General features: G+C 40.3%; 1 protein-coding gene across 2 annotated transcripts in view; it reads left to right on the top strand.

The window, feature by feature from the left end:
* Positions 1–21,671, top strand: part of SNX10 (sorting nexin 10) — a 36,505-nt gene that overhangs the window by 10,962 nt on the left and 3,872 nt on the right. Inside the window, exons 2-5 of one of the 2 annotated variants that reach the window (XM_061996506.1) lie at positions 5,678–5,733; positions 11,129–11,215; positions 13,798–13,898; positions 14,428–14,526. In XM_061996506.1, coding sequence (XP_061852490.1) covers positions 5,710–5,733; positions 11,129–11,215; positions 13,798–13,898; positions 14,428–14,526 — 311 coding nt within the window. In that variant the 5' untranslated portion in view covers positions 5,678–5,709. Of the gene's footprint in view, positions 1–5,677; positions 5,734–11,128; positions 11,216–13,797; positions 13,899–14,427; positions 14,527–21,671 lie in introns of those variants that run through there. The other variant, XM_061996507.1, reaches the window with a different exon arrangement.

Here is a 21,671-nt window from a genome sequence, read left to right as displayed (position 1 = left end):
TGACAGTTCTCCTTACACTACAGTTGGTGTGTCTAATAAGATGTGTATATGGCTTGTGTGAGTATAACATGTACACATTCGTTTGTCATTTTTGTAACTGAACAGAACTTCGACTTGGAAACTACTTGGGTCCTATGTCAGCAAATGTTTTTTTCCCTGGAAATTACTTCCTTGCTTCCCTTTGTTTTCAAAGTTAGTTCTACTTCCAGGGCTATGCCCTGTTTATATAAGTACATGTATAAGTACATTGAAGAAGTCTAACGCTTATCCAATATTTTCCCTGTTGACTACGGTAGTCGTTATAGAACTCGCCAGATTGCCAAGGTTGTTACTGATTCAGAAATGGATTTCTCATACCTCAAGGGATCTCAGAAATTCTCTAGAGGAAGCATGCTTACTGAGACTTTACCTTGGAGGTCACTAATGTTTCCATGCAGAGACTGCCTCATCTCTTTGTTGGCCTTCTGAAAATGCCCTAGCAGCAAAACTGGCAATTATCTATGCTACAAAATCATTTCGTGTCATTTAAGCTACTTATTATGAACAATAGTATTTGCAAAGAGATAGCAAAGGCAGGGTCATGTGGCAAACCAGCTTGACAGGCTGCCTAAAGAACATGGGAGCCACTGCTACAGGGGAATTTTAGTGGTTCCCAAGTTGTCTGCAGAAGCTGTGGCAACCCTGACTGATAACTAATTACTGTCACAAGGCTGGCATGTACAGTTCTTTCAGTATCTTGATCCACAATTACTGTTCTCCAGCTGTTGCCTAAAAACAAAATCAGGAAAAACCCAAAGTAATTGTCACTCTGGGATCAGCAACCCACTGAAACTGCAGAATACACAGAGGAAGTTCTTTGCTTGAGCACGTGTCTGCAATTTGAGACTGAAAAAAAAGTGAAGAAACATCCAATGCGCTCTCTTACTGTGAATGGATTTCTTAGTACTTCTTCCTTGTTTATCTTTAGGCTTTCAGAGGTTTCAGAAAGGCTTGGTGTGTGAGTCATGCTGCTGTCCAGCAATTCAAAGCGTGGTGTAATACCACTGTAATCGGAATTCTGTGACCCACAGCTGACACTGCAATCCATGTCACATATATATTTTGGAGGGAAGAGGGAAATTATATATGTAATTTAAATATAAAATTTAAAATACAATTTAAGTAGATAATAAATAAATATATACAACACATTTAATTAACTCTGATTTTCATGTTACTCTGAAACAATGAAAATTTCTTTGGTGTGTTTTTTTGAATTAACTGAATTCATTGTCCTGATAACAGGTCTCAATAAAACAAGGGAATGGCTGTATGGGGAAAAATTATAACAGTGTTTAAAGAGGAGCTGTCTTAGACCTGATGGCCATATTAGCAACAGAATGGAGTGAAACCCTGGAGGAAAAGAGTAGTTAACAAATTATTGTGACAGCAACTCTGGAAATCCAAATTTCAAGTGTAGCAGGAAAGGCATGATTTTTGGCATTGTGGTTGAGGGGAAGGTCTCAGAATCCTGTGGTGATTTGGAAACCTCCTGTTCTTTTAAAGGCAACTAAGATGGTGTCCTCCTTTCCTGCTCAGCCACAAAGCAATTCAGCTGCCACTGTAATACATCACTGATGAAACAGATACCTTGAGCCTGGAAAGTGAGATGCATTTACTCAAGGGGTACTTTGCTTTGTTGACTTCAGTAAGAAATCTGCAGACAGCTGAGTGCTGTGCAGAGTTAAGATGAAAATGCTTATGTATTTCATATTTATCTCACTTCAAACAAGTGGACCCTTATGGTAATTTGCTGAGAAAAGTGAGGCAGGTAACCAGCAAGCTTGCCGAAAGAAGGAAGGATGCTCTGCAACCTGCCTGGTCTAGTTTCAGTCCTCACTGTCATGTTCATTGACAGCAAGGGACACATGGGCGTTCATTGCTTCTCTGATGCCTGCAGTTGGATTGACCCCAGTACTGAAGTGGATCAGGTGAAATAGAAGGCATCTGCTTATGCTGAGGCTGAGTTACTCTGGATTGAGTAAAGGTCCCTGCTTGGACAAGAGCATTGGAATGAGATTTTTCCCATCAACAAACATGGTAGTTCTGTAATAGCTGTGTACCCAATTTCTGAAAATGTCAGACAGTGTTGTGCTGTGGACAGTTTGGCATCACAAAATGTTACATTTTACATGTATAAGTGTATGCTGCCTATATATAGTTTTCACATTATTTTCTTCAAAACTAGGGGATAAGGGCTCAAAACTTTGGCTGTTTCTTATACTCTTGAGTTTTCACTACCAGTTGCCAGCTGCCTGCTGGACTAGATGGACCTTTATGTTGATACATACAGTATGGCTGTTCTTATGACTTTAGGCACTTTTGTTTCATAAATAAATTAACATTGCTTTCTGCTGCTTGTTTTCCTTTCTTTTGAAACCTATAATAACATTTCATCTAGGCTTCTAACCAACTGTGAATTTACTAAATGAGCCTTTAGCTCCTCCATTTCCTGCTTTCTTCCAATAACCCTGGCACAGGCATCTTTCAGGTCCTTCATGTAGGAGTTTCAGGAGATGATGCTCTTCCCCCAGTAGTGATATTCCCAGCTAGTGACTGGAATTTCAAAGTTAATCCAGAAGCTGAGGCTTCTGCAAATACAATCCATGCTTCACAAAATAAAGTTGCATTAGCCTATCCTGAACATTGCAAGGGCCACTGTCATAGACTTTCAAGTCATAGAATTTCAGTGCAGCTAAACACAGCTACTAGTGAGGCAGCAGATGGGCTTGCGTTTCTGTTGTTCTTATAGCAGGTTGTCATGGTTTTTGTCTATGATGCTGCTTGAGTTTTCTTCTGTCAGCTTGGGAATGTAGAGAAGTTGCTTCCTTCTTTAAGAGCAGTCTATCTACATGGCATTCCCCTAACAATTTTAAATAATCCATTTAAATTTATATTTAACAATAAATCCCCAACTTTAAATATGAAATAGTAATTAATAGTGTTCATCTGTTATTCTTAAGAGCAGCCCTGCAGTTTATCCAGTATCCCCAAGGAGAGCACTGAAGTACTTGGATTTGAGTTTTTTTTCCCCACCCGATTGTGGTTTTTTGTAAGCTACAAGATGTAGGGCAAGTTGTTCTACGCAATCATTTTGCTTTTGGGTGGTTGTTGCTGGCAGTTGTGGAGCCATTCCCTGGCGGTTTCGTTGGTTATGCAGTTAAGAACTGCCAAAAATACGCTCTGCAAGGAGCAGGTGTTAAACATTAAGTATATGAAACTAACAACAAAAAGTCTTCAGCCTGATAACAGATCAAAAGCAGAACGAAAACTTAGAGCAGTGTGTTGTGGGGATTTTTTGTTTTGTTTTGTTTGTTTTTTTTCCCTTGCCCACCAGCCACAGCAGAAAGCATTTTATCAAACCTACAGATCTACCACTACCTTTTTGGATCCTTTTTTTCCCAGCACTAGTTAATTTCTGTTAGAGGAAAGACAAGTAACCTTCTGTTTGTTGTCTGAAAACTGCTTCTCTCCATCACTGTTATTTTGGATAGGGTTTTTCTAAAAATAAAAATATGTCTTTGACCTGTTCTGCTTTACTGGCTTATATATGTGTTAAAGAAACCTCAAAATACATGTCCTGTGACCAGACAGAATACTGCCTTCAGTGTATTTGCAAGTGGCTGCAGTGTGACTAGAATGGTCTTGGACTTGACAGTCAGTGGAAAAAGTAATTTTGGTGGGTTTGTGTTTCCTTTACCTCCACCCCCCAAATTACTTGATTAAAAAAAATTATATATTTTAAATACTTCAGGAAGGTTTTTAGTGCTGAACTAACTATTCCTTTTAGTCATTAAATATGTAAATTTGTGAAGGCTGTTTGGAGATTAATCTGTTTTTTCTAACCTGCACCGGCACATAACTCAGCCATTACAGATACAGATGACAAAATGAAATGTCTTATTTCAGCCCTGTCATTCACTAGTAGTGTTGGGAATGAGTTATTTTGGGCATGCATAATTTCTTACTTAAATAAGAAACTGGAGAAAAAGACTCTATGGAATCTGGTAGAATAAAGGTATATAACTGAAAAAAAACCCCCATGAATTGCCATTTTTTTAACCCCCCCCCCCCCAACACTCAACCAGAGCAGAAAGAACCCCACAAACTATATAAGTTTATACAGCTGCACCCAATGTGAACAGACAGAACTGTCTTCTGACAGCCTGAGCCCTGCACAGTGTTTTTTGTTATATGCGCTTGTGTACTTCTGAGATGTAAAAGCTATTTATCTGCACCAAAAGGAGAGCTCCTAACGTACTTCTGTATTAACACCGGTTATAACTGATGAGCCAAATTCTTCCCCCCTCTGCCCCACCCCTATCGCCTTGCAGAACTGCTTGTGGGTTATTTTTATATTCCTCTGTGCTTTTATCAGCACTATGCTAACTACAGAAGTGAAATGGTGGCCTTATCTTTATGGAGATGGATGGGTTGTCCATGAGTCCCTATCTGGACATCTCAGCATTCCCTAGTCACATGTGAACATTCTGCAGGTGTTGCACAGCAGCTGCTGGAGATTGCCTAAGAAAACTGCAAATTCCCCTTTTCCAGTGTAAGGTACCTGCTCAGAGGGATGCACAGGAGGACTTTTCTCAGCTTCTTCTGCTCGAGTGGCATCCATCCTGAGCACAGTGCCAGTGGAGGGAGTTGCAGTCCTGGGGTGAAGAAGGGATCCAGCTTTGAGTTCCCCTGGTTTGGAAAGAGGAGGCTGACCTTTAACAGCTGAGGAGGCAGTAGGATGTTTTTGTACTTGGAGGTCAGTGTAGGTGTTAGCTGGCAGTGGCTGGATGGCATGTGGGAGAGGTAAAGTGGAACAGCAAATAGAAATCCTTTTCCCATGGCAAGTGTTTCCAGACAGGCTGTATGTAAGCAAGCTAGCAAGTGAATGAACCTGTCCTGCTCCTTCCCTATGGGTACCTGTCTGGAGCAAACCGATTGGTTTACAGAACTGGAGAGGTAGTTAAAAATTTGTTGGGATTTCCAGGGAAAAGAGTAGATTTAAAATATAAGTTAATGATGGGATTTTTAATTTTGGTCTAATTATACACTTCCCTGCATTAAGGTTTTAAAACAGGAGACTCCATGAAATGTATTCTGAGTTTTGGCCAGCCTGCAGCATCTAAAAAGTTTGCCTCACTGCTTATCTCTGTTTCAGAAAAACGGTTGAGAGGGGCTTTTGATTCTGCTGATTCTGATGTTTTAGCTTCATGCAGACCTGTGCTTGTGTGCCTGGGAGCAAGGTGCAGGCAGCTCTGCCTCAGCTGGGCTCCTGCGCTTGGGGATGCTGAATTCACGAGGCTCTTGGGAGGTGGGTGCGAGGATGAGCGCCAGGGCAGCTTGCAGAGGAACAAAGAAATGCACTGCCTTCTAGGGATGGACAAGCATTGTATGTCAGATGTATGACAAATATCTCCAGCTGGCCCAGTGCTTCTAAAATGGGATTTAAAAAAAAAAAAAGAATGCTTAGGCATAGTTAATGCAAACAAATTTTCTGGTAAATATGGAACTGAGTCTATCTCCCCATTCCTAAAGATCCAATACTATTAGATATACTACTAATATCTAGCAAAAGTGATAATGACCTTCAAATAAATGCGAAATGCCAACCTGACGTCTGTTTGGCTTTTTTTTTCAGGTTGATTATCATCTTAATACAAGCCAGTGAAGATGACACCAAAGCATGAAAAACAAGTAAGTCATGTCTAAGCCTTAATAAAAAGGATTCTAGTGTGATATCTGTGGATTGAATTTCATTAAAGTTCACATGGAACAGGAAAGATTGATTGTGTTCTTCATGCTTTTAATTACCAGGCTACAGAATATTCTGGAGTGATGCAATTTCAGGTCCTTCTGTTTAAGCTTTATGAAAGAGTCAGTATTCATTGTATCAGAGAGAAGGAGAGTAAGTGACTCTTAATAAGGGGCACAGACACTGAGACAGAAGACCTTGGATTTCAGTCTTTACCAGTCTTCAGGTACTTGGTAGGACATAATAGTTGAAGCTGAGTCTGAGTTCTGGTAATGCGATGTATAGACCACAAGAATCACACTTGCATGTTCTCTCTTGCTCAGTCTCAGTGAATGTTAAGAGTTTCAGACAAAATAATTTGTTCAGCTGTTAGTCTCTCTTCAGCTTTACTACTCAGCATGCACGGAGTGAAGATGCCAACATTCGCAGCATGAAAAGCCTCATATCCTTTGTAGTTGATACTTTTACTAATAGGCAACCTGATGGGAGACTCTTTTTCTTGGAAGCTTCATGGAAAATTACTCTTTGGGGGTTATTGACTAATCAGATGTGTAACAGTGACACCATGGAGCATGAGATTATCACCTGATACAGTCCTGAGTACAGAGATTTGAATTAAAATGCAGCTGGAATGACTGATGTGAATAATCATGCAATGCAAGATTATTTTAATCCTCCTTCTTGTGGTAGATTTTTTCCCTATGTTAAAAATAGATGTTTCTGTGTCAGATTTCCTATATTCCTAATAGGAAAATGCTAGAAACTTCTCGGAAACACAGTTTTTGTGGTCAAATTCTATATGATAGAGCTTTTGGCTTATCCTTGTCTCTGAGCAATCCATTGCAGTGCGCAGAAATATTTTCAACAGGAGAAGGGGAGGGGGAGGAAAAGACTTCTCGTGTTTGCTTCAGCTGCTTTTATGGTATATTCTTCCTTTTGAGGCAAATCCAAATGGGAATGCTTCAGTTTTCAGTGTTTGTGTCTCCATGACCTCAGTGTTGCTCTTTTCCTCTGCTGACAGGCCTCATGCTTTGCACAGGACTGTAACCATGAGGGAGCAGGTATAAACCAGGCTTAGGTGTCACTTTGGCCATTTTATCTTTTATGTGTGATCCTAACAACTTGGACTGCTCCAGGCCTTGAAGACAAGGTAGAAAAAGTCCACTAGTGCCATGCCCAGACTGGCTGTTTTACTGAGAAATTAAGAGGCATATACAGCAGAGAAGCTGCTGGGCAGCTTCTTGTTAATTAGTTATGAGCACTTTCTGTAGTACTTCGGACTACTTTTGGGCCAGATTTGAAATTCTTCATGAGGATGCTTGGGCTGTCGTGGCTGCCGGGATCCATGTGGAAACTATAGCACTATCAGTTTGGATAGAATATGTTTTGCTTATTATTTAGCAGTTACCAGGGAGAAGGAATATGTGGAGATGTCACTGTTTCCAGTAGCTTTCTGTTGAGTCTATATTGTTCCCAGTTCAGTAGGGCTCCATGACAGCAGTTACTTCTGATTTTGAGAAAATTGTTGGACTTAAGCATTATAGGACACATATTGTCCTTGAATGTATAACAGACATGAATGTAAACAAAGAAACCCCAAAACATAAAAAAACCCAAAAATACAAAACACCAGCTCTCCAAAACAGAATGTATATATAATGTGACATAATAGCTAGATCTGCAGTTCTGGGAAAACCAAGCAGAACTGAGTGGGGAAGAAGATACTTTAAAAGGGATTGCAGTTGACAAAAGTAGAAAGTCCCCCAAACCTTGTCTGTCTTTGAGCTCTGCTTCCCAGGTTGAACAGATGGACTGCAATGCAGTCTTGTGACAAAAGGTGAGGTTAGTCTTCCTGCGGGCTGTGGGAGGAGGAGGTCAGCCACCCCTCCCCTAGGTAAATAGCACAGTACTTGAGAATAGACACGCCTAAGAGTATTCTAATTTTTATAGGGAAAGGAGTAAATACAGAGGAGGAAGGCAATTAATACTAAAAATTTCTGTAATCCAGTGACTGTGACCAGTGAACACAGGATGGACTGTGTATAACAGCAATTTCCCAGAGGAATATTCCGCCACCTAAATCTGCTTGGCCTAAATGTGAATATTGGCCTTTACAGGCCTACTTCTGTTGGGACAGGGAGGCATAAGCACCTTCTCTGGCTGCACATCTGCATCTATACTGAGTGGTTTGATTAAATCAGCATTGTTGTCCCACAGGGGTCTTGTGTCCTAAAGAAGGTTTAAAGGTCAAAAGAGAATAGATGGTCTATATGTGCAATGCCACTGTTTCAGAGCAGCAGAAACTCTTAACGGTAATTGAGATTAACCCTTCCTGGATTCAGGATGTTTGTAGGGGAAGTAACCATAGATCTTGAGAAAAGCTGTACATTTTTGGTTTTGTTTTCTAGTTGCTTAATGTTTCTCTTGTTTCATTCTGAACTTAGCCTTGGTATTTTTGGTAAATAAAGAGGAAAAAAAAAAGAAACAGCTAATCTTCTGCAGAAATCCTGGGGTTTCAAGTCTGAACTGACACTGACAGTGTGAAGGCTGCAGTTTGCTGAGGTACTCTGCTGTACCACGGATCTCTTCTATTCTTATCTCAGCGATACACTGCCTAGACACCTGCCTGCCACAGCATGTACAGCAGGTCTCCTCTCTTCTATAGGTAGAGTCTGAAGGGTGCTTGATTTCCTCAGTGTTGAAACTCAGTGACTATTTCATTGGAAATTGAAAGTGTACAGAGGTTTTTTTTTCCGTAAATCGTGTGCTCCTGAATGGTTTGCAAAGTAACCTGTAGCTATCTCATAGCATATCTAACAGTAATTTTCAATCATAATACTTTGGTACAATAGAGGTTGAAGGAAGCATTTTACTTCTAAGATTGTTTTGATTCTGTACAAAGGAGAGGTTTATAGGAGGTTACTTGTAAATGAAGTAATTTGGTGCATCTGCAGAAGAGGAAGGGCAATGAGAGGCCGGTAAGGCAGTAGATGAGGGGAAGGGGATCTGAGGTTAGGTTGTGAGCAGGCTCACAGCAAAGGACTGAGGAGAGCAGTGTTTCATTTTAAGCTTTCTGTTATAACTCTTCTACATGCAGGGCTGATGCATTTAGTGCTCAGAAAAGAAGAGAATATTTAGCAGAAGTGGCTGTAGCTCTGGAGGAAGAGTGGGACACAGGGAAAGACAAAAACTTGGGAGAACATAAGACTATAGACCAGTGGGTCCAAAAGTATGCTGAATATGACAGTGAGGCAATAAACAATAAAAAACGTTTTCCTGTCCTTTGTTCAGCACTTTGCTTAGGATTTGCACACAAGGGGGAATAACTTCCATGTGTCTCCCACTAACATTTAGGTAAAAGTAAATAGATGATCCTCAGCTGGTAGAAGTGATTACAGTTCTGATCATTTGTACCTTTTGTGCTGTGTTGGCCTGGTATTAAAAAGCTGCAGTGGAGAATCACGTCTCCGATGCTCTTCAGCAAGGAAAGAAGCAGCAGAGGTGGTGAGAGCCTTTCAAGTGCGCTTTCTTTGTCAAGGTGCTCATGACATGCACCAAAAAGATATCTAGCAGTAATGGAGAAAACAGCCTCATGATTAGGAGCTGGGCTAAGAGATGGTCTCTATCCAGCCATCAGGCCTCAGGCTTCCCATCCCTGAAGCAATACCACCTGGAAGTCATTGAGGTAAATGATTTAACTGACCGTAAACACCTCTCTGCCATGTACAGAGTGCATTTACTGCTCAGGAAAAAGCATGTCTTTTCCTTTCAAGATTGTCATTGTTCTCCTGTTGGTCCGTTGAAGATTGCTGTTGGTGGCACACTCAACAGGGGGAGAAGACTTGGCTGAAGAGTAAGGGTTTTATTTCTCACATCTGTGGTTTGAGCATGGAGGAACACATTTTGAGAGCTTTCTAGTTCAAGATTTCTTGATTTATGCAAGGTCATACTAAAAGAGCATGCTCTTTATCAGAGACACTGTCATTCCTCCCATAGTCTATTCCTGTACCTGGAGATCTTGTACAGTGCCTTCCTCTCAGGGAGAATCTATCTACAGCTTAAAAGGTTGGTTTTGTTTAACTGAGTCATTGTTTAAGTGGTTGGCTAGCACTTTCAGTGAATAGCTTATTTAAGCAACTGAAGTAGGGAAGCCTTTTTGTTGCTTGGGAAATAGCAGCTAGTTAGGCACATTTTCAACCCTTGTATTTGAAACAAACCTTTTCCACCCCATTATGGACCTACAGATTTATGAGGGTTTTTTTGTGTGTGTGGGGTTTTTTTTTTTTTGTTATTGTGGGGTTGTGTTTTTTTTTTTTTTTTTTAAAACATGATCTAGGTGGACCTGCTTCTGCAAGGGAGTGGGACTAGATGATCTGTAAAGGTCCTTTCCAACCCCTACCATTCTATGATACAAGTTTTCACACAGTCATTACCTAAGGATACTTGGAAGCATGTAATTCCTATTAGTGATGCCCAGTCACATGACAGTAATGCCCATAGGCCTCTTGCACTCCTTTGGGATACCTTTGAATTATTAGATAAATATAGAAATGAAAAAGAAATAGATTATATTTGACTACTTCTGTGACAAATACTCTGTATGGTTGTCCCCCCAAAAAGAGGATTATGCTCATCAGTATGGCTGTATTTCTTCTTCCTTGGGCAGGTTGATGGGCAGACTGGGATATGGCAGTGCCCAAGTCCTGCATCCTCAAGTGTACTCTGTGGCTTAAGTTTCTGAGGTATCAGGAAGTATATGTGGCACATCATAGGAGGAGAATGGAGGGAGTCATCCTGCAGCGAGTCATTTGGACTGTAGAAAAAAGACACTCAATAAACACTTTTTGCTGTTTTATCTATGTTTTTAAAAATAATTTAGGAGCAAATAAAATGTTGTCTGTAAGTATGGGGTACATGAAGCAGATTTGTTGCACACTCTCTGTGAGTGTTGATTAAAAGGATTGGAAAAGCCTAAAATAGCTGCCTAGTTCTCTCTTAAATGTGTGACTTTGAATGTTATGTTTTTAGTTTGTAGCTGCTAGAATCACTACATCTCCTATGCATGAAACATGATTGACTTTTCACAGTATTACTTAATCTGAAATATCTCTTTTCAGCTGGCAATTTGGGAAGGAATTTCCCAGACATGTGGTGTAGTTCATATGATTCATTGCCTTTTGCTTCTCCTTTTATAGCGTTGCAAAATTCAATAAAACAGCAGTTCAGCTTTTAATCTGAGTGCAGTAGTTTGTGGAACAGCAGAGCAATCAAGAGAATCTTTCAGGCTGCCTTTTGTCTTACAAAATTAATTGCTTGATTTTTATTATGCGCTCACAGGAATTTGTAACTGTCTTGGTTCGAGACCCCAGGACACAGAAAGAAGACTCATGGCATTCTTACATAGACTATGAGATATTTATTCACGTAAGTATAAAAATATCTTTGAGCTCTTATTGCTGTTTCTGTCCAAGCCAAGATTCTCTTTCAGGTATTAATGGGTTTTCTTTACCCCACTTCTGGGAGGCTGGAGGATATTATTCTCCTTTTAATGTCTGAAATGCAGTGGAACAGGTAAGGTCGGTTGGCCAAATGCTATCTGGTGGGTCTGACAGAGCTGGGAGTTGAACCTGGTATTGTGTTGACATGATGTCTTGCAACAGAAACTATTCTTAGTTTTAGTTATCAACTGGAAGACTGTCATAGTCAGTGATGTCTCAAAATGTTGATGTTCAGGTATCTGTGGGAAAATGACTTTCTTTCCAAGTAGTTGTCTGGTTATTTGTACTTTAGATTACTTTTGGTTCTTCTTTTAGAGAAGTTATTTGATTGCTGCAATGGTGTTGTTTTCAGTGTACCCGAAAACATTGCGTGCTGGTTCAGTGTTGCTTGGATATCTCAAATAACTACATTTGGGGTTATGATTGTATTCTACCATATGTTAATAGGAGTGCACTTAAAATCACAGTTCTCCTGTGTCTTGAGTCTGTCTATATATCATTTTGTTTTGCTGATTATTCTTATTTGGTGGAAGGATTTATCCTAATTTCCCAAATCTAGATCCAGGGATTGTAACTGCAATGTAAATAAATAAATAATTTTTAAAAAATGAAATGTACCCTGCTATCAGGTGAAGAATTGGAGACCACAAAGTTACAAGGTTAATGCTTGGCATAACACCAAAAGCATTTCCTTCCTGTGTGGGAGAGTTCAGCATTCAGCCTGAGAGCAAGCAGTTGAATGATGTCTTATTAAATGTCCATTGTGCCACGTGTTTCTCTTCTGTGTGGCAAACAAAACTGTGAAACTTCTACATTTTGCAGTGTGGATTAATGACTGGTTCCAAAACAATTACATTATTGACTTCTGATTAATAGAAATTATATAGGTTTGGTGAGGCAGGTGCTGTATTACTGCTACACAAATATTGATGCTTCTGAATAGAAGTATATTACTGACTTTAACAGTGACTGCCAAGTTTGGGTGAAGTCCTTTAGACCCATTGTGTCATGGTTTAACTCCAGCTGGCAACTGAGCAAGATGCAACTGCTCACTCACTGGCCCCCCTTCTGCGTGATTAGAGAGATAAAAGTGAGAAAACTCATGGGCTGAAATAAGAACAGTTTAAAAGAATAATAATAATAATAAATTGCAATGAAAAGGAAAATAACAGAGAGAAATAAAATCCAAGAAAGAGATGCAAATAAAAATGGTTGCTCACCACTAACTGACTGATCCTCAGCCAGTCCCTGAGCAGCAGCTTCCCCACTAGCCTTCCCTGTAGTTTACTGCTGAGCATGATGCCATATGGTCTGGGTTATCTCTTGAGTCAGTTGTCCTGTTTGTGTCCCCTCCTACCTTCTCCTGCACTCCCAGCCCACTCACTGGTGGGGTGGGTTGAGGAGCAGAAGCGACCTTGACAGTATGTAAATGCTGCTCAGCAGTAACTAAAATATTTCTGTATTGTCAGCATCGTTTCCAGCACAAACACAAAACACAGTCCCATACTAGCTACTGTGAAGAAAATTAACTCTACCCCAGCCAAAACCAGCACACAGTGTTACATGATTAATCACTGGGCATCTCTAAGGTTGATATGCATGAGCTCAACTTCTGTGAGTACAATGCCAGGTCTCTAAGATCAGTCCTACTGACCTCGGTCCAGGCTTCCCAGTGGGTTCAAAATCTTGCATGTGCTGAGCTTTTAGACCAGCTGCGTTCCCCTTCTGCTCAGCTGCTAGAGCATTTGGCTTCTAAAACGGTGAGGTATCTGAGATACTCATCTGTTCCAGAAAGCTGGCATCTTTGGGCACTGCAGTCTGCATCATGTGGCTGTCCAAGAGTTGTGGCTACTGGCAGGCGATTGAGGATGGGTTAGACTGCAGGCAGATTTACGTCCTGTCTGCTAGGTGAGGTTTCATCGAAATATATGCTCCACAGGAAAATTTGGCAAAAGCATTTCATTTTCGTGAATTGTTTCTCTTTTGATGAATTGGCATTTTTCTAGTGGAATAATAGTGTTTGGTGGGAAAATTTCCAAATGCTGATGCTTGCAGAGAACAGTCACATTGGTTTCTTTGATTTGATTTAAGTAGGATTGCATGCTGGAAGAACTCCATGTAGCTAGCTGTTCGCAAGATTATAACTAGAACAGCTAAACATGATTTTTTATTCACTGCAAAGATTGGCATTATCTGTGGAAACTTTTTATGATGAAATCTTTTTTTCCTGTTACTGCAAGTTGTGCTATAATCCAGACCTCTTGCTTTTAAAAAGAAAAAAAGTGATGAAAAGTATTTCCTTAAAAAGCAGGAGAACCTTTCATCAAAGTTTGTGTCTGAGAGAGTGCACAGTCCTTAACCTAAACTGAATTAATATCAAGCTTTCCATTGGTGTCTCAGGGATTAACATCTCAGATGTGTTTTTAATACCATGCCTGTACTTTTTTTGCTTAAGCTGATTTATGAAGTAAAATGTTTTGTTTTGGTTTGTTTTTTGTTTCCCAACAGACAAACAGTATGTGCTTTACAAGGAAGACATCCTGTGTTAGAAGACGCTTTCGAGAATTTGTTTGGCTTCGGCAGAGGCTTCAGAGCAATGCAGCGCTTATGTGAGCAACTTTATATATGGCTATTTAATAGTCAGTCACCTAAGGGGAGGATTGTTTCATGTTCATTCTGGGAATAAAAGAGCTGGCAAGTGTCCACTGTTTCTTACTAGCTCAACTTTATTCTCTACAAGGGATTTTCTCTGCTTTAAACCCAGAAGGATGTGGTTTGTACTGATAAGCTTTGTTTGGTGAGCCCCACTATAATACATAGCACATTGGATCTGCATTTCCTTTTGCTGTGCACAGGTAGCAGAAATGCCAAGCTAGCATAGATGTACTCTTCTCTGCACTTTTAGGATGTGTTTAGGTTCTGCAAGAACCATGAGAGGCCCAGCCAGACATGGATGCAGGCTAAACTGGGGCTAAATCTCCCCGGTTTTTCAACCTTGTGTTCCCAAATTTGGTTTCATGAGCTCCGGGAACAGGACCTGTGATTTTTCATATGCTCAGGGTTGTCATTTGCTTATTATATTTTTTTCCTCTGCTGTTTCAGATTTCATTTTAACTGTGTATTTGCTTCTTTATAAAGACAGCTACCTGAACTGCCATCTAAGACTCCTTTTTTCAATATGAATAATCCTCATCACGTAGACCATCGCCGTCAGGGTCTGCAAGAATTTCTGGAAAAGTAAGTACAGTTTATCCTAGAAATGTTGGCATTTTTATGATGTCATCAATTTTCTGTTTTTAAATAGCTCATCTCTGGTACTTGAGAGCCACCGTGTGGTCATCTGTACATGCAGTGCATTTGGCTTTATTTTTGATTTGCACAGTCATATTTCATCCACGTGACTTCAGCTCTATTGGTTACAAGGAAACCAAAAAAACCCACCCAACAGCTGAGGCTTTTCCATTGTGTTCTATTGCATTGGTTATGGATTATAGTTTTGAATTTACATCACTTTGCAATTGTGTACTGAGGTTGTGAGATCTTTCTCTATGATGACTATTTCTAGCTTTCAAGAATGAGCTAGATATTCTCATAGAGGAATCAGACTTCTCTCCTGCTTTATGTTAATGGCAAATCAGTGTCTTTCTTTGTGGACAAAACCCTTGGGAGCCTGGGAAAATTCTGTAGCAAAGACCTTCTAACACAAATATTTCCTATAATGACAATTACTTTGTTTACCAGTCTCACTAACATAAACAAGCTCTAGCAGCTGGGACTGTTTTCAGTACAGCTGCAATGTGTATAAAATAATTCATCAGACTCAACTAGAGTCAGACCTGCATTGCAAGAGAGTACTTTTGAGTTTCAGTATTACATCCTTCAGTCCCACTGCTGTAACCACTTCGCCATCTACTGTGGCAGAGATCCTGTTGGTGTAATTTTCTGCTTTTTCTGCCATTTTCTGCATTTTCTGCCCTGGCACTACCAGTGTGAGAGCAGGTTGTTTACAGCCTCTGGGACAGGAATTGCAGACTGTCTTTAGCCATGATTTAGGGTAAGGGCATGGTAAAACACTGCAAGTGGAGACTATTCAGCTTTTTTCAGTATCAGTATTTCCGTGAATCAGAACCGCATAAGCAAAGGGAAAAGGAAATAATTTAAGCAGGCTTTAAGCCTTGTGGTCAGTGGGTAGAGAAGTATTGGACCAACTATTTTCCCAGTCAGTGTGTTGTATATAAGACTCCCTAACAGACAAGAAGTCATTGGTCCTAGGATACATTTGTTAGGCTTAACAGCTGAAGTCAGGGAGAGCTAACCACTGAAGGAATGATATTCTGTATGCAGTTTTATAGGATCTGTGATTCCGTGATCTGTGGCCAAAAGACAGCCAGTAAATACTGATTGAAGATGTGTGAGGCAGGGAAGGCAGAAAAGAATCAGAGTGGGTTTTTTTTTTCTGTGACTTAGGAAAGAAGGATGGTTAAATAAAGTGACTGTCCTTCTAGAAGGGATAACATTAATGGCCATATGAAGGGTGGTAGTTTCGAGCAGCTCTAGCTGAGCTGTGCAGCCCCATGGAGCAGCATGTATCTAAAATAATTCTCATTTTAAAATGGCAAAGAGGCCAATCTGGTAACAAGGTACAGTATTTCCACATCAACTGTTTACAACCACTGTCTGTGGTTCAGAAGGCAAAACAGGGACATAGCTTTTAGAGGATGAGTTGTGTTGTGATGAATTGTCTTGGCATCTTTTGCACTGTACCATTGCCCTCTGCTGGCTGACACCTCTGGGCTGCTGCTCCTGCTTATAGAAGGGGTCTTTTAGTGGCTCAGCTAGGCTGCTCTGGTGCTTTTTTCCTGTTCTTTTCTGAGTCTGAACTAAAGGTCATGATTTCTTTCTCTGACATTGAATTTGTAGGATTTATATGCACACACAGAGGACTTTACTAAAGCTCTAGATCTGAATGTTGCATGTTCTGTAGTGTGATGGTTCCAGGGTAGCAGGATCACCCTGGGATATTAGAAAAGGTGTGGGAAAGGAGCCAGGAAGTGCTTGCATGGGGTGATGTAAGCCAGGACTGCAAAGCTGAGTGCTCTGTTTGTCCCAGCAGTGACAGCCATTGCCATGCACAATCTCACAGTCCTGCTGGTGTTTCTTTGTGGCAGTGGGAAGAAAAAGATTCAAGCCCTTGCAGACCTGTCAAAAGGAGACATTCCCAGGGAACGTTTTTCAAATGCCTGCATGCGATGTAGGAACCTGAGTTCCTCTATGCACTCAATGGCTTCTGAGGTTAGCAGAGTCTAAGCCACCTCTGAAATGGAGTTTAGATCTTTCACAGTCTCAGTTTGTGCCTTGTGCCTATTGCTGTGTGAGTAGGTTGCCATCCTGTCTGCGTAGGATACCTGAGGAGTATGAATCGAGCAGCTGAAGGCTCTCTGGTACTCAGCTTCTGGCCCTGGGAGCACCTCCATATTGTCTCTGTATGGATGGCTGTGGAGCTCTTTCACATGTCGCTCTGGAACAAGTTAGCACAGAGCATGGTGTGTACTTAGAGCCTTTGTGAAGCCTCTGGGCTGAACACAGTAGTGTGAGAGCTAGGCCAAGAGCTGGAAACTAAAGCAAAGCACTAGAGTTTGGTACAGGTGTCCTGTTTTGATTTGAGTTTACTGCACAAATGCAGGGTAAGAACTGCTTGTCTTACAGGCTATTATCTCTGAGTGATGAAGAGCTGTTAAGCTCACTTCTTGTCTGGGCATAATTTAATATTTCAAGAGACCATTTGCATTAACGGAAGTCAGCTAGCCCCTTTTCAATTATGAATTACTCTGTGAGAATAAGAAAAATTATGTGTTTTTCCTGATAAGTATCCTCACCCTTTGAGGATATCTGCAAATTTGCAGAAAGAGCTTATTTTAAAATTAGGAGTCAAAATTAAAACATCATCTTATAATAGTGGGTTCTGTAAGATGCTCTTTGCTTTCATCCCTTTGCCACTGCACAGGTTCAACTTTGGGATTTAGGAGATCATTTGGGTTTGCATATTAGAAAACTAATTAACAAAACTGTTTCAAATGCAGTTGGGTTGAACCATTGCTTTTTTTTTTTAATTATTGAATACAATTGGATCCCAACAAATTAAAAACAGATTAGTCTTTCAGTTAGTGTTCAAGCATGCATTTTATGATGGGGTGGAAGGCATACTAGGAGGTTTGAGAAATGCGGGAGATGGCCATTCATGGTGCTACTGCTCTGGATGGCTGAGTGTTGGGCTCACAGACAGTCCCCCCAGACCTCGGCTGCCTGAAGGCAGAGCCATTCTCTGGAGGTGGCTGGGGTTTTGCCCATCTTTGCACCGTGACCTCTTCACCTTCCCCACCACAGTCCCACAAGCAGAAGTGAACACAGGACTGGAGGCCTCCCCTGGAGACGTCTTCACTGGGTACTCTTTCAGGGAGGTGGAAGGTAGGAGACTGTCTCCAAAGGGGCTGAATGCCAGCTTGACGGGGTCCAGGTGGGAGCATCACGGCTGTAGGTGGCTGGGATCTCCTCAGGCGGGTGGTGGCTGCCTCTTTCCAGTGCAGTTTTGCTAATATTTCCAGTCTGGTGAGTGAAATGAATAATGCCTAGCAGGCGTGTGTCACGTAATCCTTTCCTAAGCATATGCATTATCAGGCACCCAACAGTTGTTTCACAATTGCTTGCTCTCAGTAACATTTCCTCCATTATAAAAAGTGAAGGACAAAACACAGTCTGCTCTTTTTTAAGAGGAGAGTGGGGCTTTGTTTGCTGTGGGCTGGGGCAAGGGACTGGCTGGCTGGCTCGCTGCTCAATAGAGGGCACCACAGCACAGGCTGTCATCCCCTGCCTCTCCTGTTTTTTTTCCCTTGTGCTCATGATATCATGTAAATGGGCAGAATAAATTTGTCGAAAACAAAATCAGAGTGTTAACCTTCCACACACATGCAAGTGTGCATCTGTCATTGTATTAGGTTACAGTAGATACAGGAAATCTTTAGTTAGGATTAAGTTGTACTGTTCAGCCATATGTTGTTCTCCAGCAGAACAGTGTATAATATACCTAATAAAATCACGTTGAAGAAAACCAGATTTTGGACCTTGTCCAAATAAGACAAAACACATGTTTTGTCTTTTGTAGATGTTCTTGCCATAACACATGGAAGGAGAAATACTCCTCACATAGTATCTAGCGTTTCCTAAAAAATTACATTCTTTCTCCTGGTTGCGAAGTGCCGTTTTTCGTCCCTGCTTCTTTAAAGGTCTAGAGATCATGACTATGTACTGAAAGCTTACAAACAGAGATTCACATGACTGTGAATAAAAAATGATTTTATTATCTCTAATTCAAACGTAGAAGCCTTATCCTGCGGCTCCCTTAATCGCTATGAAGTCATTATGCATGTGAGCAGTCTGGCTGAGAGGAGTGAGATCTCTGACAAGTAATGACTACTGATGGGATCAAGCCTTGCAGGATTTAGCCTTTAGTTCTTACTCCAGGCACGCATAGAAAGCCTCCGTTGTTCTCTGAAACGTGCTCAGTCAGTCACAGGAGTTATCACCGTGAGCCGTGACTCCTGCATCGGCGCAGCGGCAGTGAGAGCCGCTTTACATGGCTGCAGCTGCGGCTTTGCGCTGACGCTGCCTGCAGCCAAGCTGCCAGAGGAGCACTGGGAGTGCTGGTCATGCTGAAACTGCGCACGCGCTCAGCATCTGCTGAGACGTCCGAGTGTCAGTATTGTGACACTCTTGCTTTCCCTCTCACCTTTTTAATTTGTGAGGAGATGTTTTGTAATTTTGGATTTTAAAGTCTTTGGAGCTAAATCTGTTTTTTTCAGATGCACAAGCATACTTTGAGTCCCCAGGATAGCGAAAGCCCTGGAGAAAAACTGCTGTGCTACCAACTTAATAATACCAGTAACATCTGGTGACAAATGTAGGGTTATTTCCTTGAAGGAATTTTCTGAATGGGAAAGCATAATGCTTATGGATAGCACCAAATTTCTTTTTCATTTTGCTTCTTTGTAAGGATGGCATTAAAAAGCAATCCAACCTGTTGGTTTAGATTGGAGGGGTGAGGGTTGAGCAGAAGTTATTTTTTAATTGAGAGGAAGAAGAAATGCTTCAAGGATATGACTGGGTGAAAGGTGTTCACATATTTGTTTTTGGGATAATTTTCAGTGGTTTGCAAAATGCATTGATTGAGCTCTTGGTCTCTTCCCCCTTTGCGAAAATACACATACACTCATACATGTATACACAAAAACATACACACACACACATATATATATGTGTGTGTGTTTAGCTTTATGAACATCTTTCCCTGTCTCGGCCTTGTTTTTTTTTTTTTCTCTTTTCACCTCCAGATGGCACTATGAAGCAGAAAAGAAAATTACTGTGAAATAATGAGTCCCATGTAAAGTAAAATTGGAAATTGAATTATAGCTGCAGAAAAAGGACAGTAGCCTTGAGGTCCTGATCAGTCTGTACTCTTATCACTTTTGTTTGCTGTTCCATGTGTTAGGTTACTGCTGAGTTAATAACAGGGCTTTAGCAGTTCAAGGCTTAGCAGAATTGTACTGGACATGAAATAAAGCTAAAATGAATTTGTGTCCAATATCATTGACATTAGTGCTCATTACTTCTCCAGTGTAATGCCTCAAACCATCTAAAATCAATTTTAAAGATTACTCATTATTTTATAAAGAAAATAAAATACATTTCAAACAGCAACAGAGCTGTAAGTGTAGTGTAATCGCATGAGCAGTTAGTTACTTGTGTTTTTGCTGGTTGGCAGGAAACTTTTGAAGGTATGGCACGAGGAAAATTCTGTGAAACTAAATGCCATCCACAGACTTTAACGTCTTGCCTTTTTGCTGGGTTACTTGACATTAGACACGCAAATGTTAGAGTTGCAGAAACGTGCATCCCCTCATTGTGCTTGTAAGCCTGCAAGAAACAGTAACTCCGGTTTCTCCACAGTGAACTCCAGTGTGGTTTTTTTCTTGTTTTCTTTTTCTTTTTTTTTTTTTAAAGAGGAAGAAAAGAGGAAGGAGAATATGTACTCCCTCAACTGCATAAACTATAAACGTGGATTTATTGGGTGGCCTGATCTTTTTTCTTTTACTTTTTGTTGCACTGTTTGTCTTTGTCTGGAATGTATGTTTATCAAGAGTCAAGGCTGAAATCCTCTTATACCAGCCTCTGAATGATAGTTTTTCAAACTGTATTTGTAAAGCTGTTGGTGTCAAGGTGTGTGGACCTGTAAATTTCATGTTTTGAGTAATTTGTAAGCAGCATTTGCTGGCTTTTACACTGCAAAGAAATGTTTTGTTTGTTTGTTTTTTTCCCCCCCTGTATATTAACACACTGTATGCATTGATTTTACAGATGTCTATTTGCCATGTTTATTTTTAAGTAAAACTGTGAGACTTCAGATGAGATTAAAAAGACTTTCTCTAGGTATGCACATATACTTACTTTGAACTTCAGAGAAATTTGGTCCTTCTGAGACCAAATTTCTAATACACCTGGTAGATTGTTAGGGTCATTGCAGACCTTTCCTCACTGGGAGGTATCAAAGTTTGAGTTGTTTTAGAGCATGTGTACTTAGGCAAATGAAATGTGGGTGTACACCAGTATCCTGCATTTTCAGTGATGTATCTCTTACTACTTATTTTGATTTGACAAACTTTATAGGCTTAGATGAAGCCAGAAATCCTTTAGTGTATTTATTAAATGTTGTTGTAGTGTTGGACACTTTAGAGTACAGTTTTCAGAATGTATTTGTGTTTTAAAACATTGGAGTCCAAATACACCATTCATCTTACTTGAGAGAAGGAATCAACCAGTTATACTTTTAGTCAGAGTAGCTATAGAATGCTATATTTCTTTCTGCTCTTACTAATTCTTACATTAATGTCATCTCTCATTTCCTGTTGCATAGCACTAACATTTTTTGGTAATGACTGTAATCTAACATGGGTAGAAATAGGTAAATATCGACTCTTAATAGTTTTGATTTATTTAAAGATATTTTGGCAATTTTCTGTGGAGCACTGTTTAGCATGATCATAGGTTCTGATGACTTAATTACATGAGTAAAATTACATGTACATATAAAAGAGTGTCTTGTTAATCTTTCTAGCATTTGTGTATTTCAGAATTTCTTCGTTAGAGAAACGTTGCAGCAAAGTTGCTTTTTTTTTTTTGTTCTTCTCAACATAGCGATGATGATCCTCAGGTCTTAGTCCTTGTAGAAGCATCTCTACTACTTTCTGTGTTACTGGAATGTATTGTGTTTTGTTTGTTCTCACTTGATAGAAGTAAATAATCTGCTAAATTTATTTGAAGGCTTAATTTAA

The sequence above is a fragment of the Colius striatus genome, chromosome 5 (assembly GCF_028858725.1).
Source record: "Colius striatus isolate bColStr4 chromosome 5, bColStr4.1.hap1, whole genome shotgun sequence".
NCBI classification, from domain to species: Eukaryota; Metazoa; Chordata; class Aves; order Coliiformes; family Coliidae; genus Colius; species Colius striatus.
Note: the sequence above shows the minus strand (reverse complement) of the source record. Positions and strands in the feature narration are given on the sequence as shown.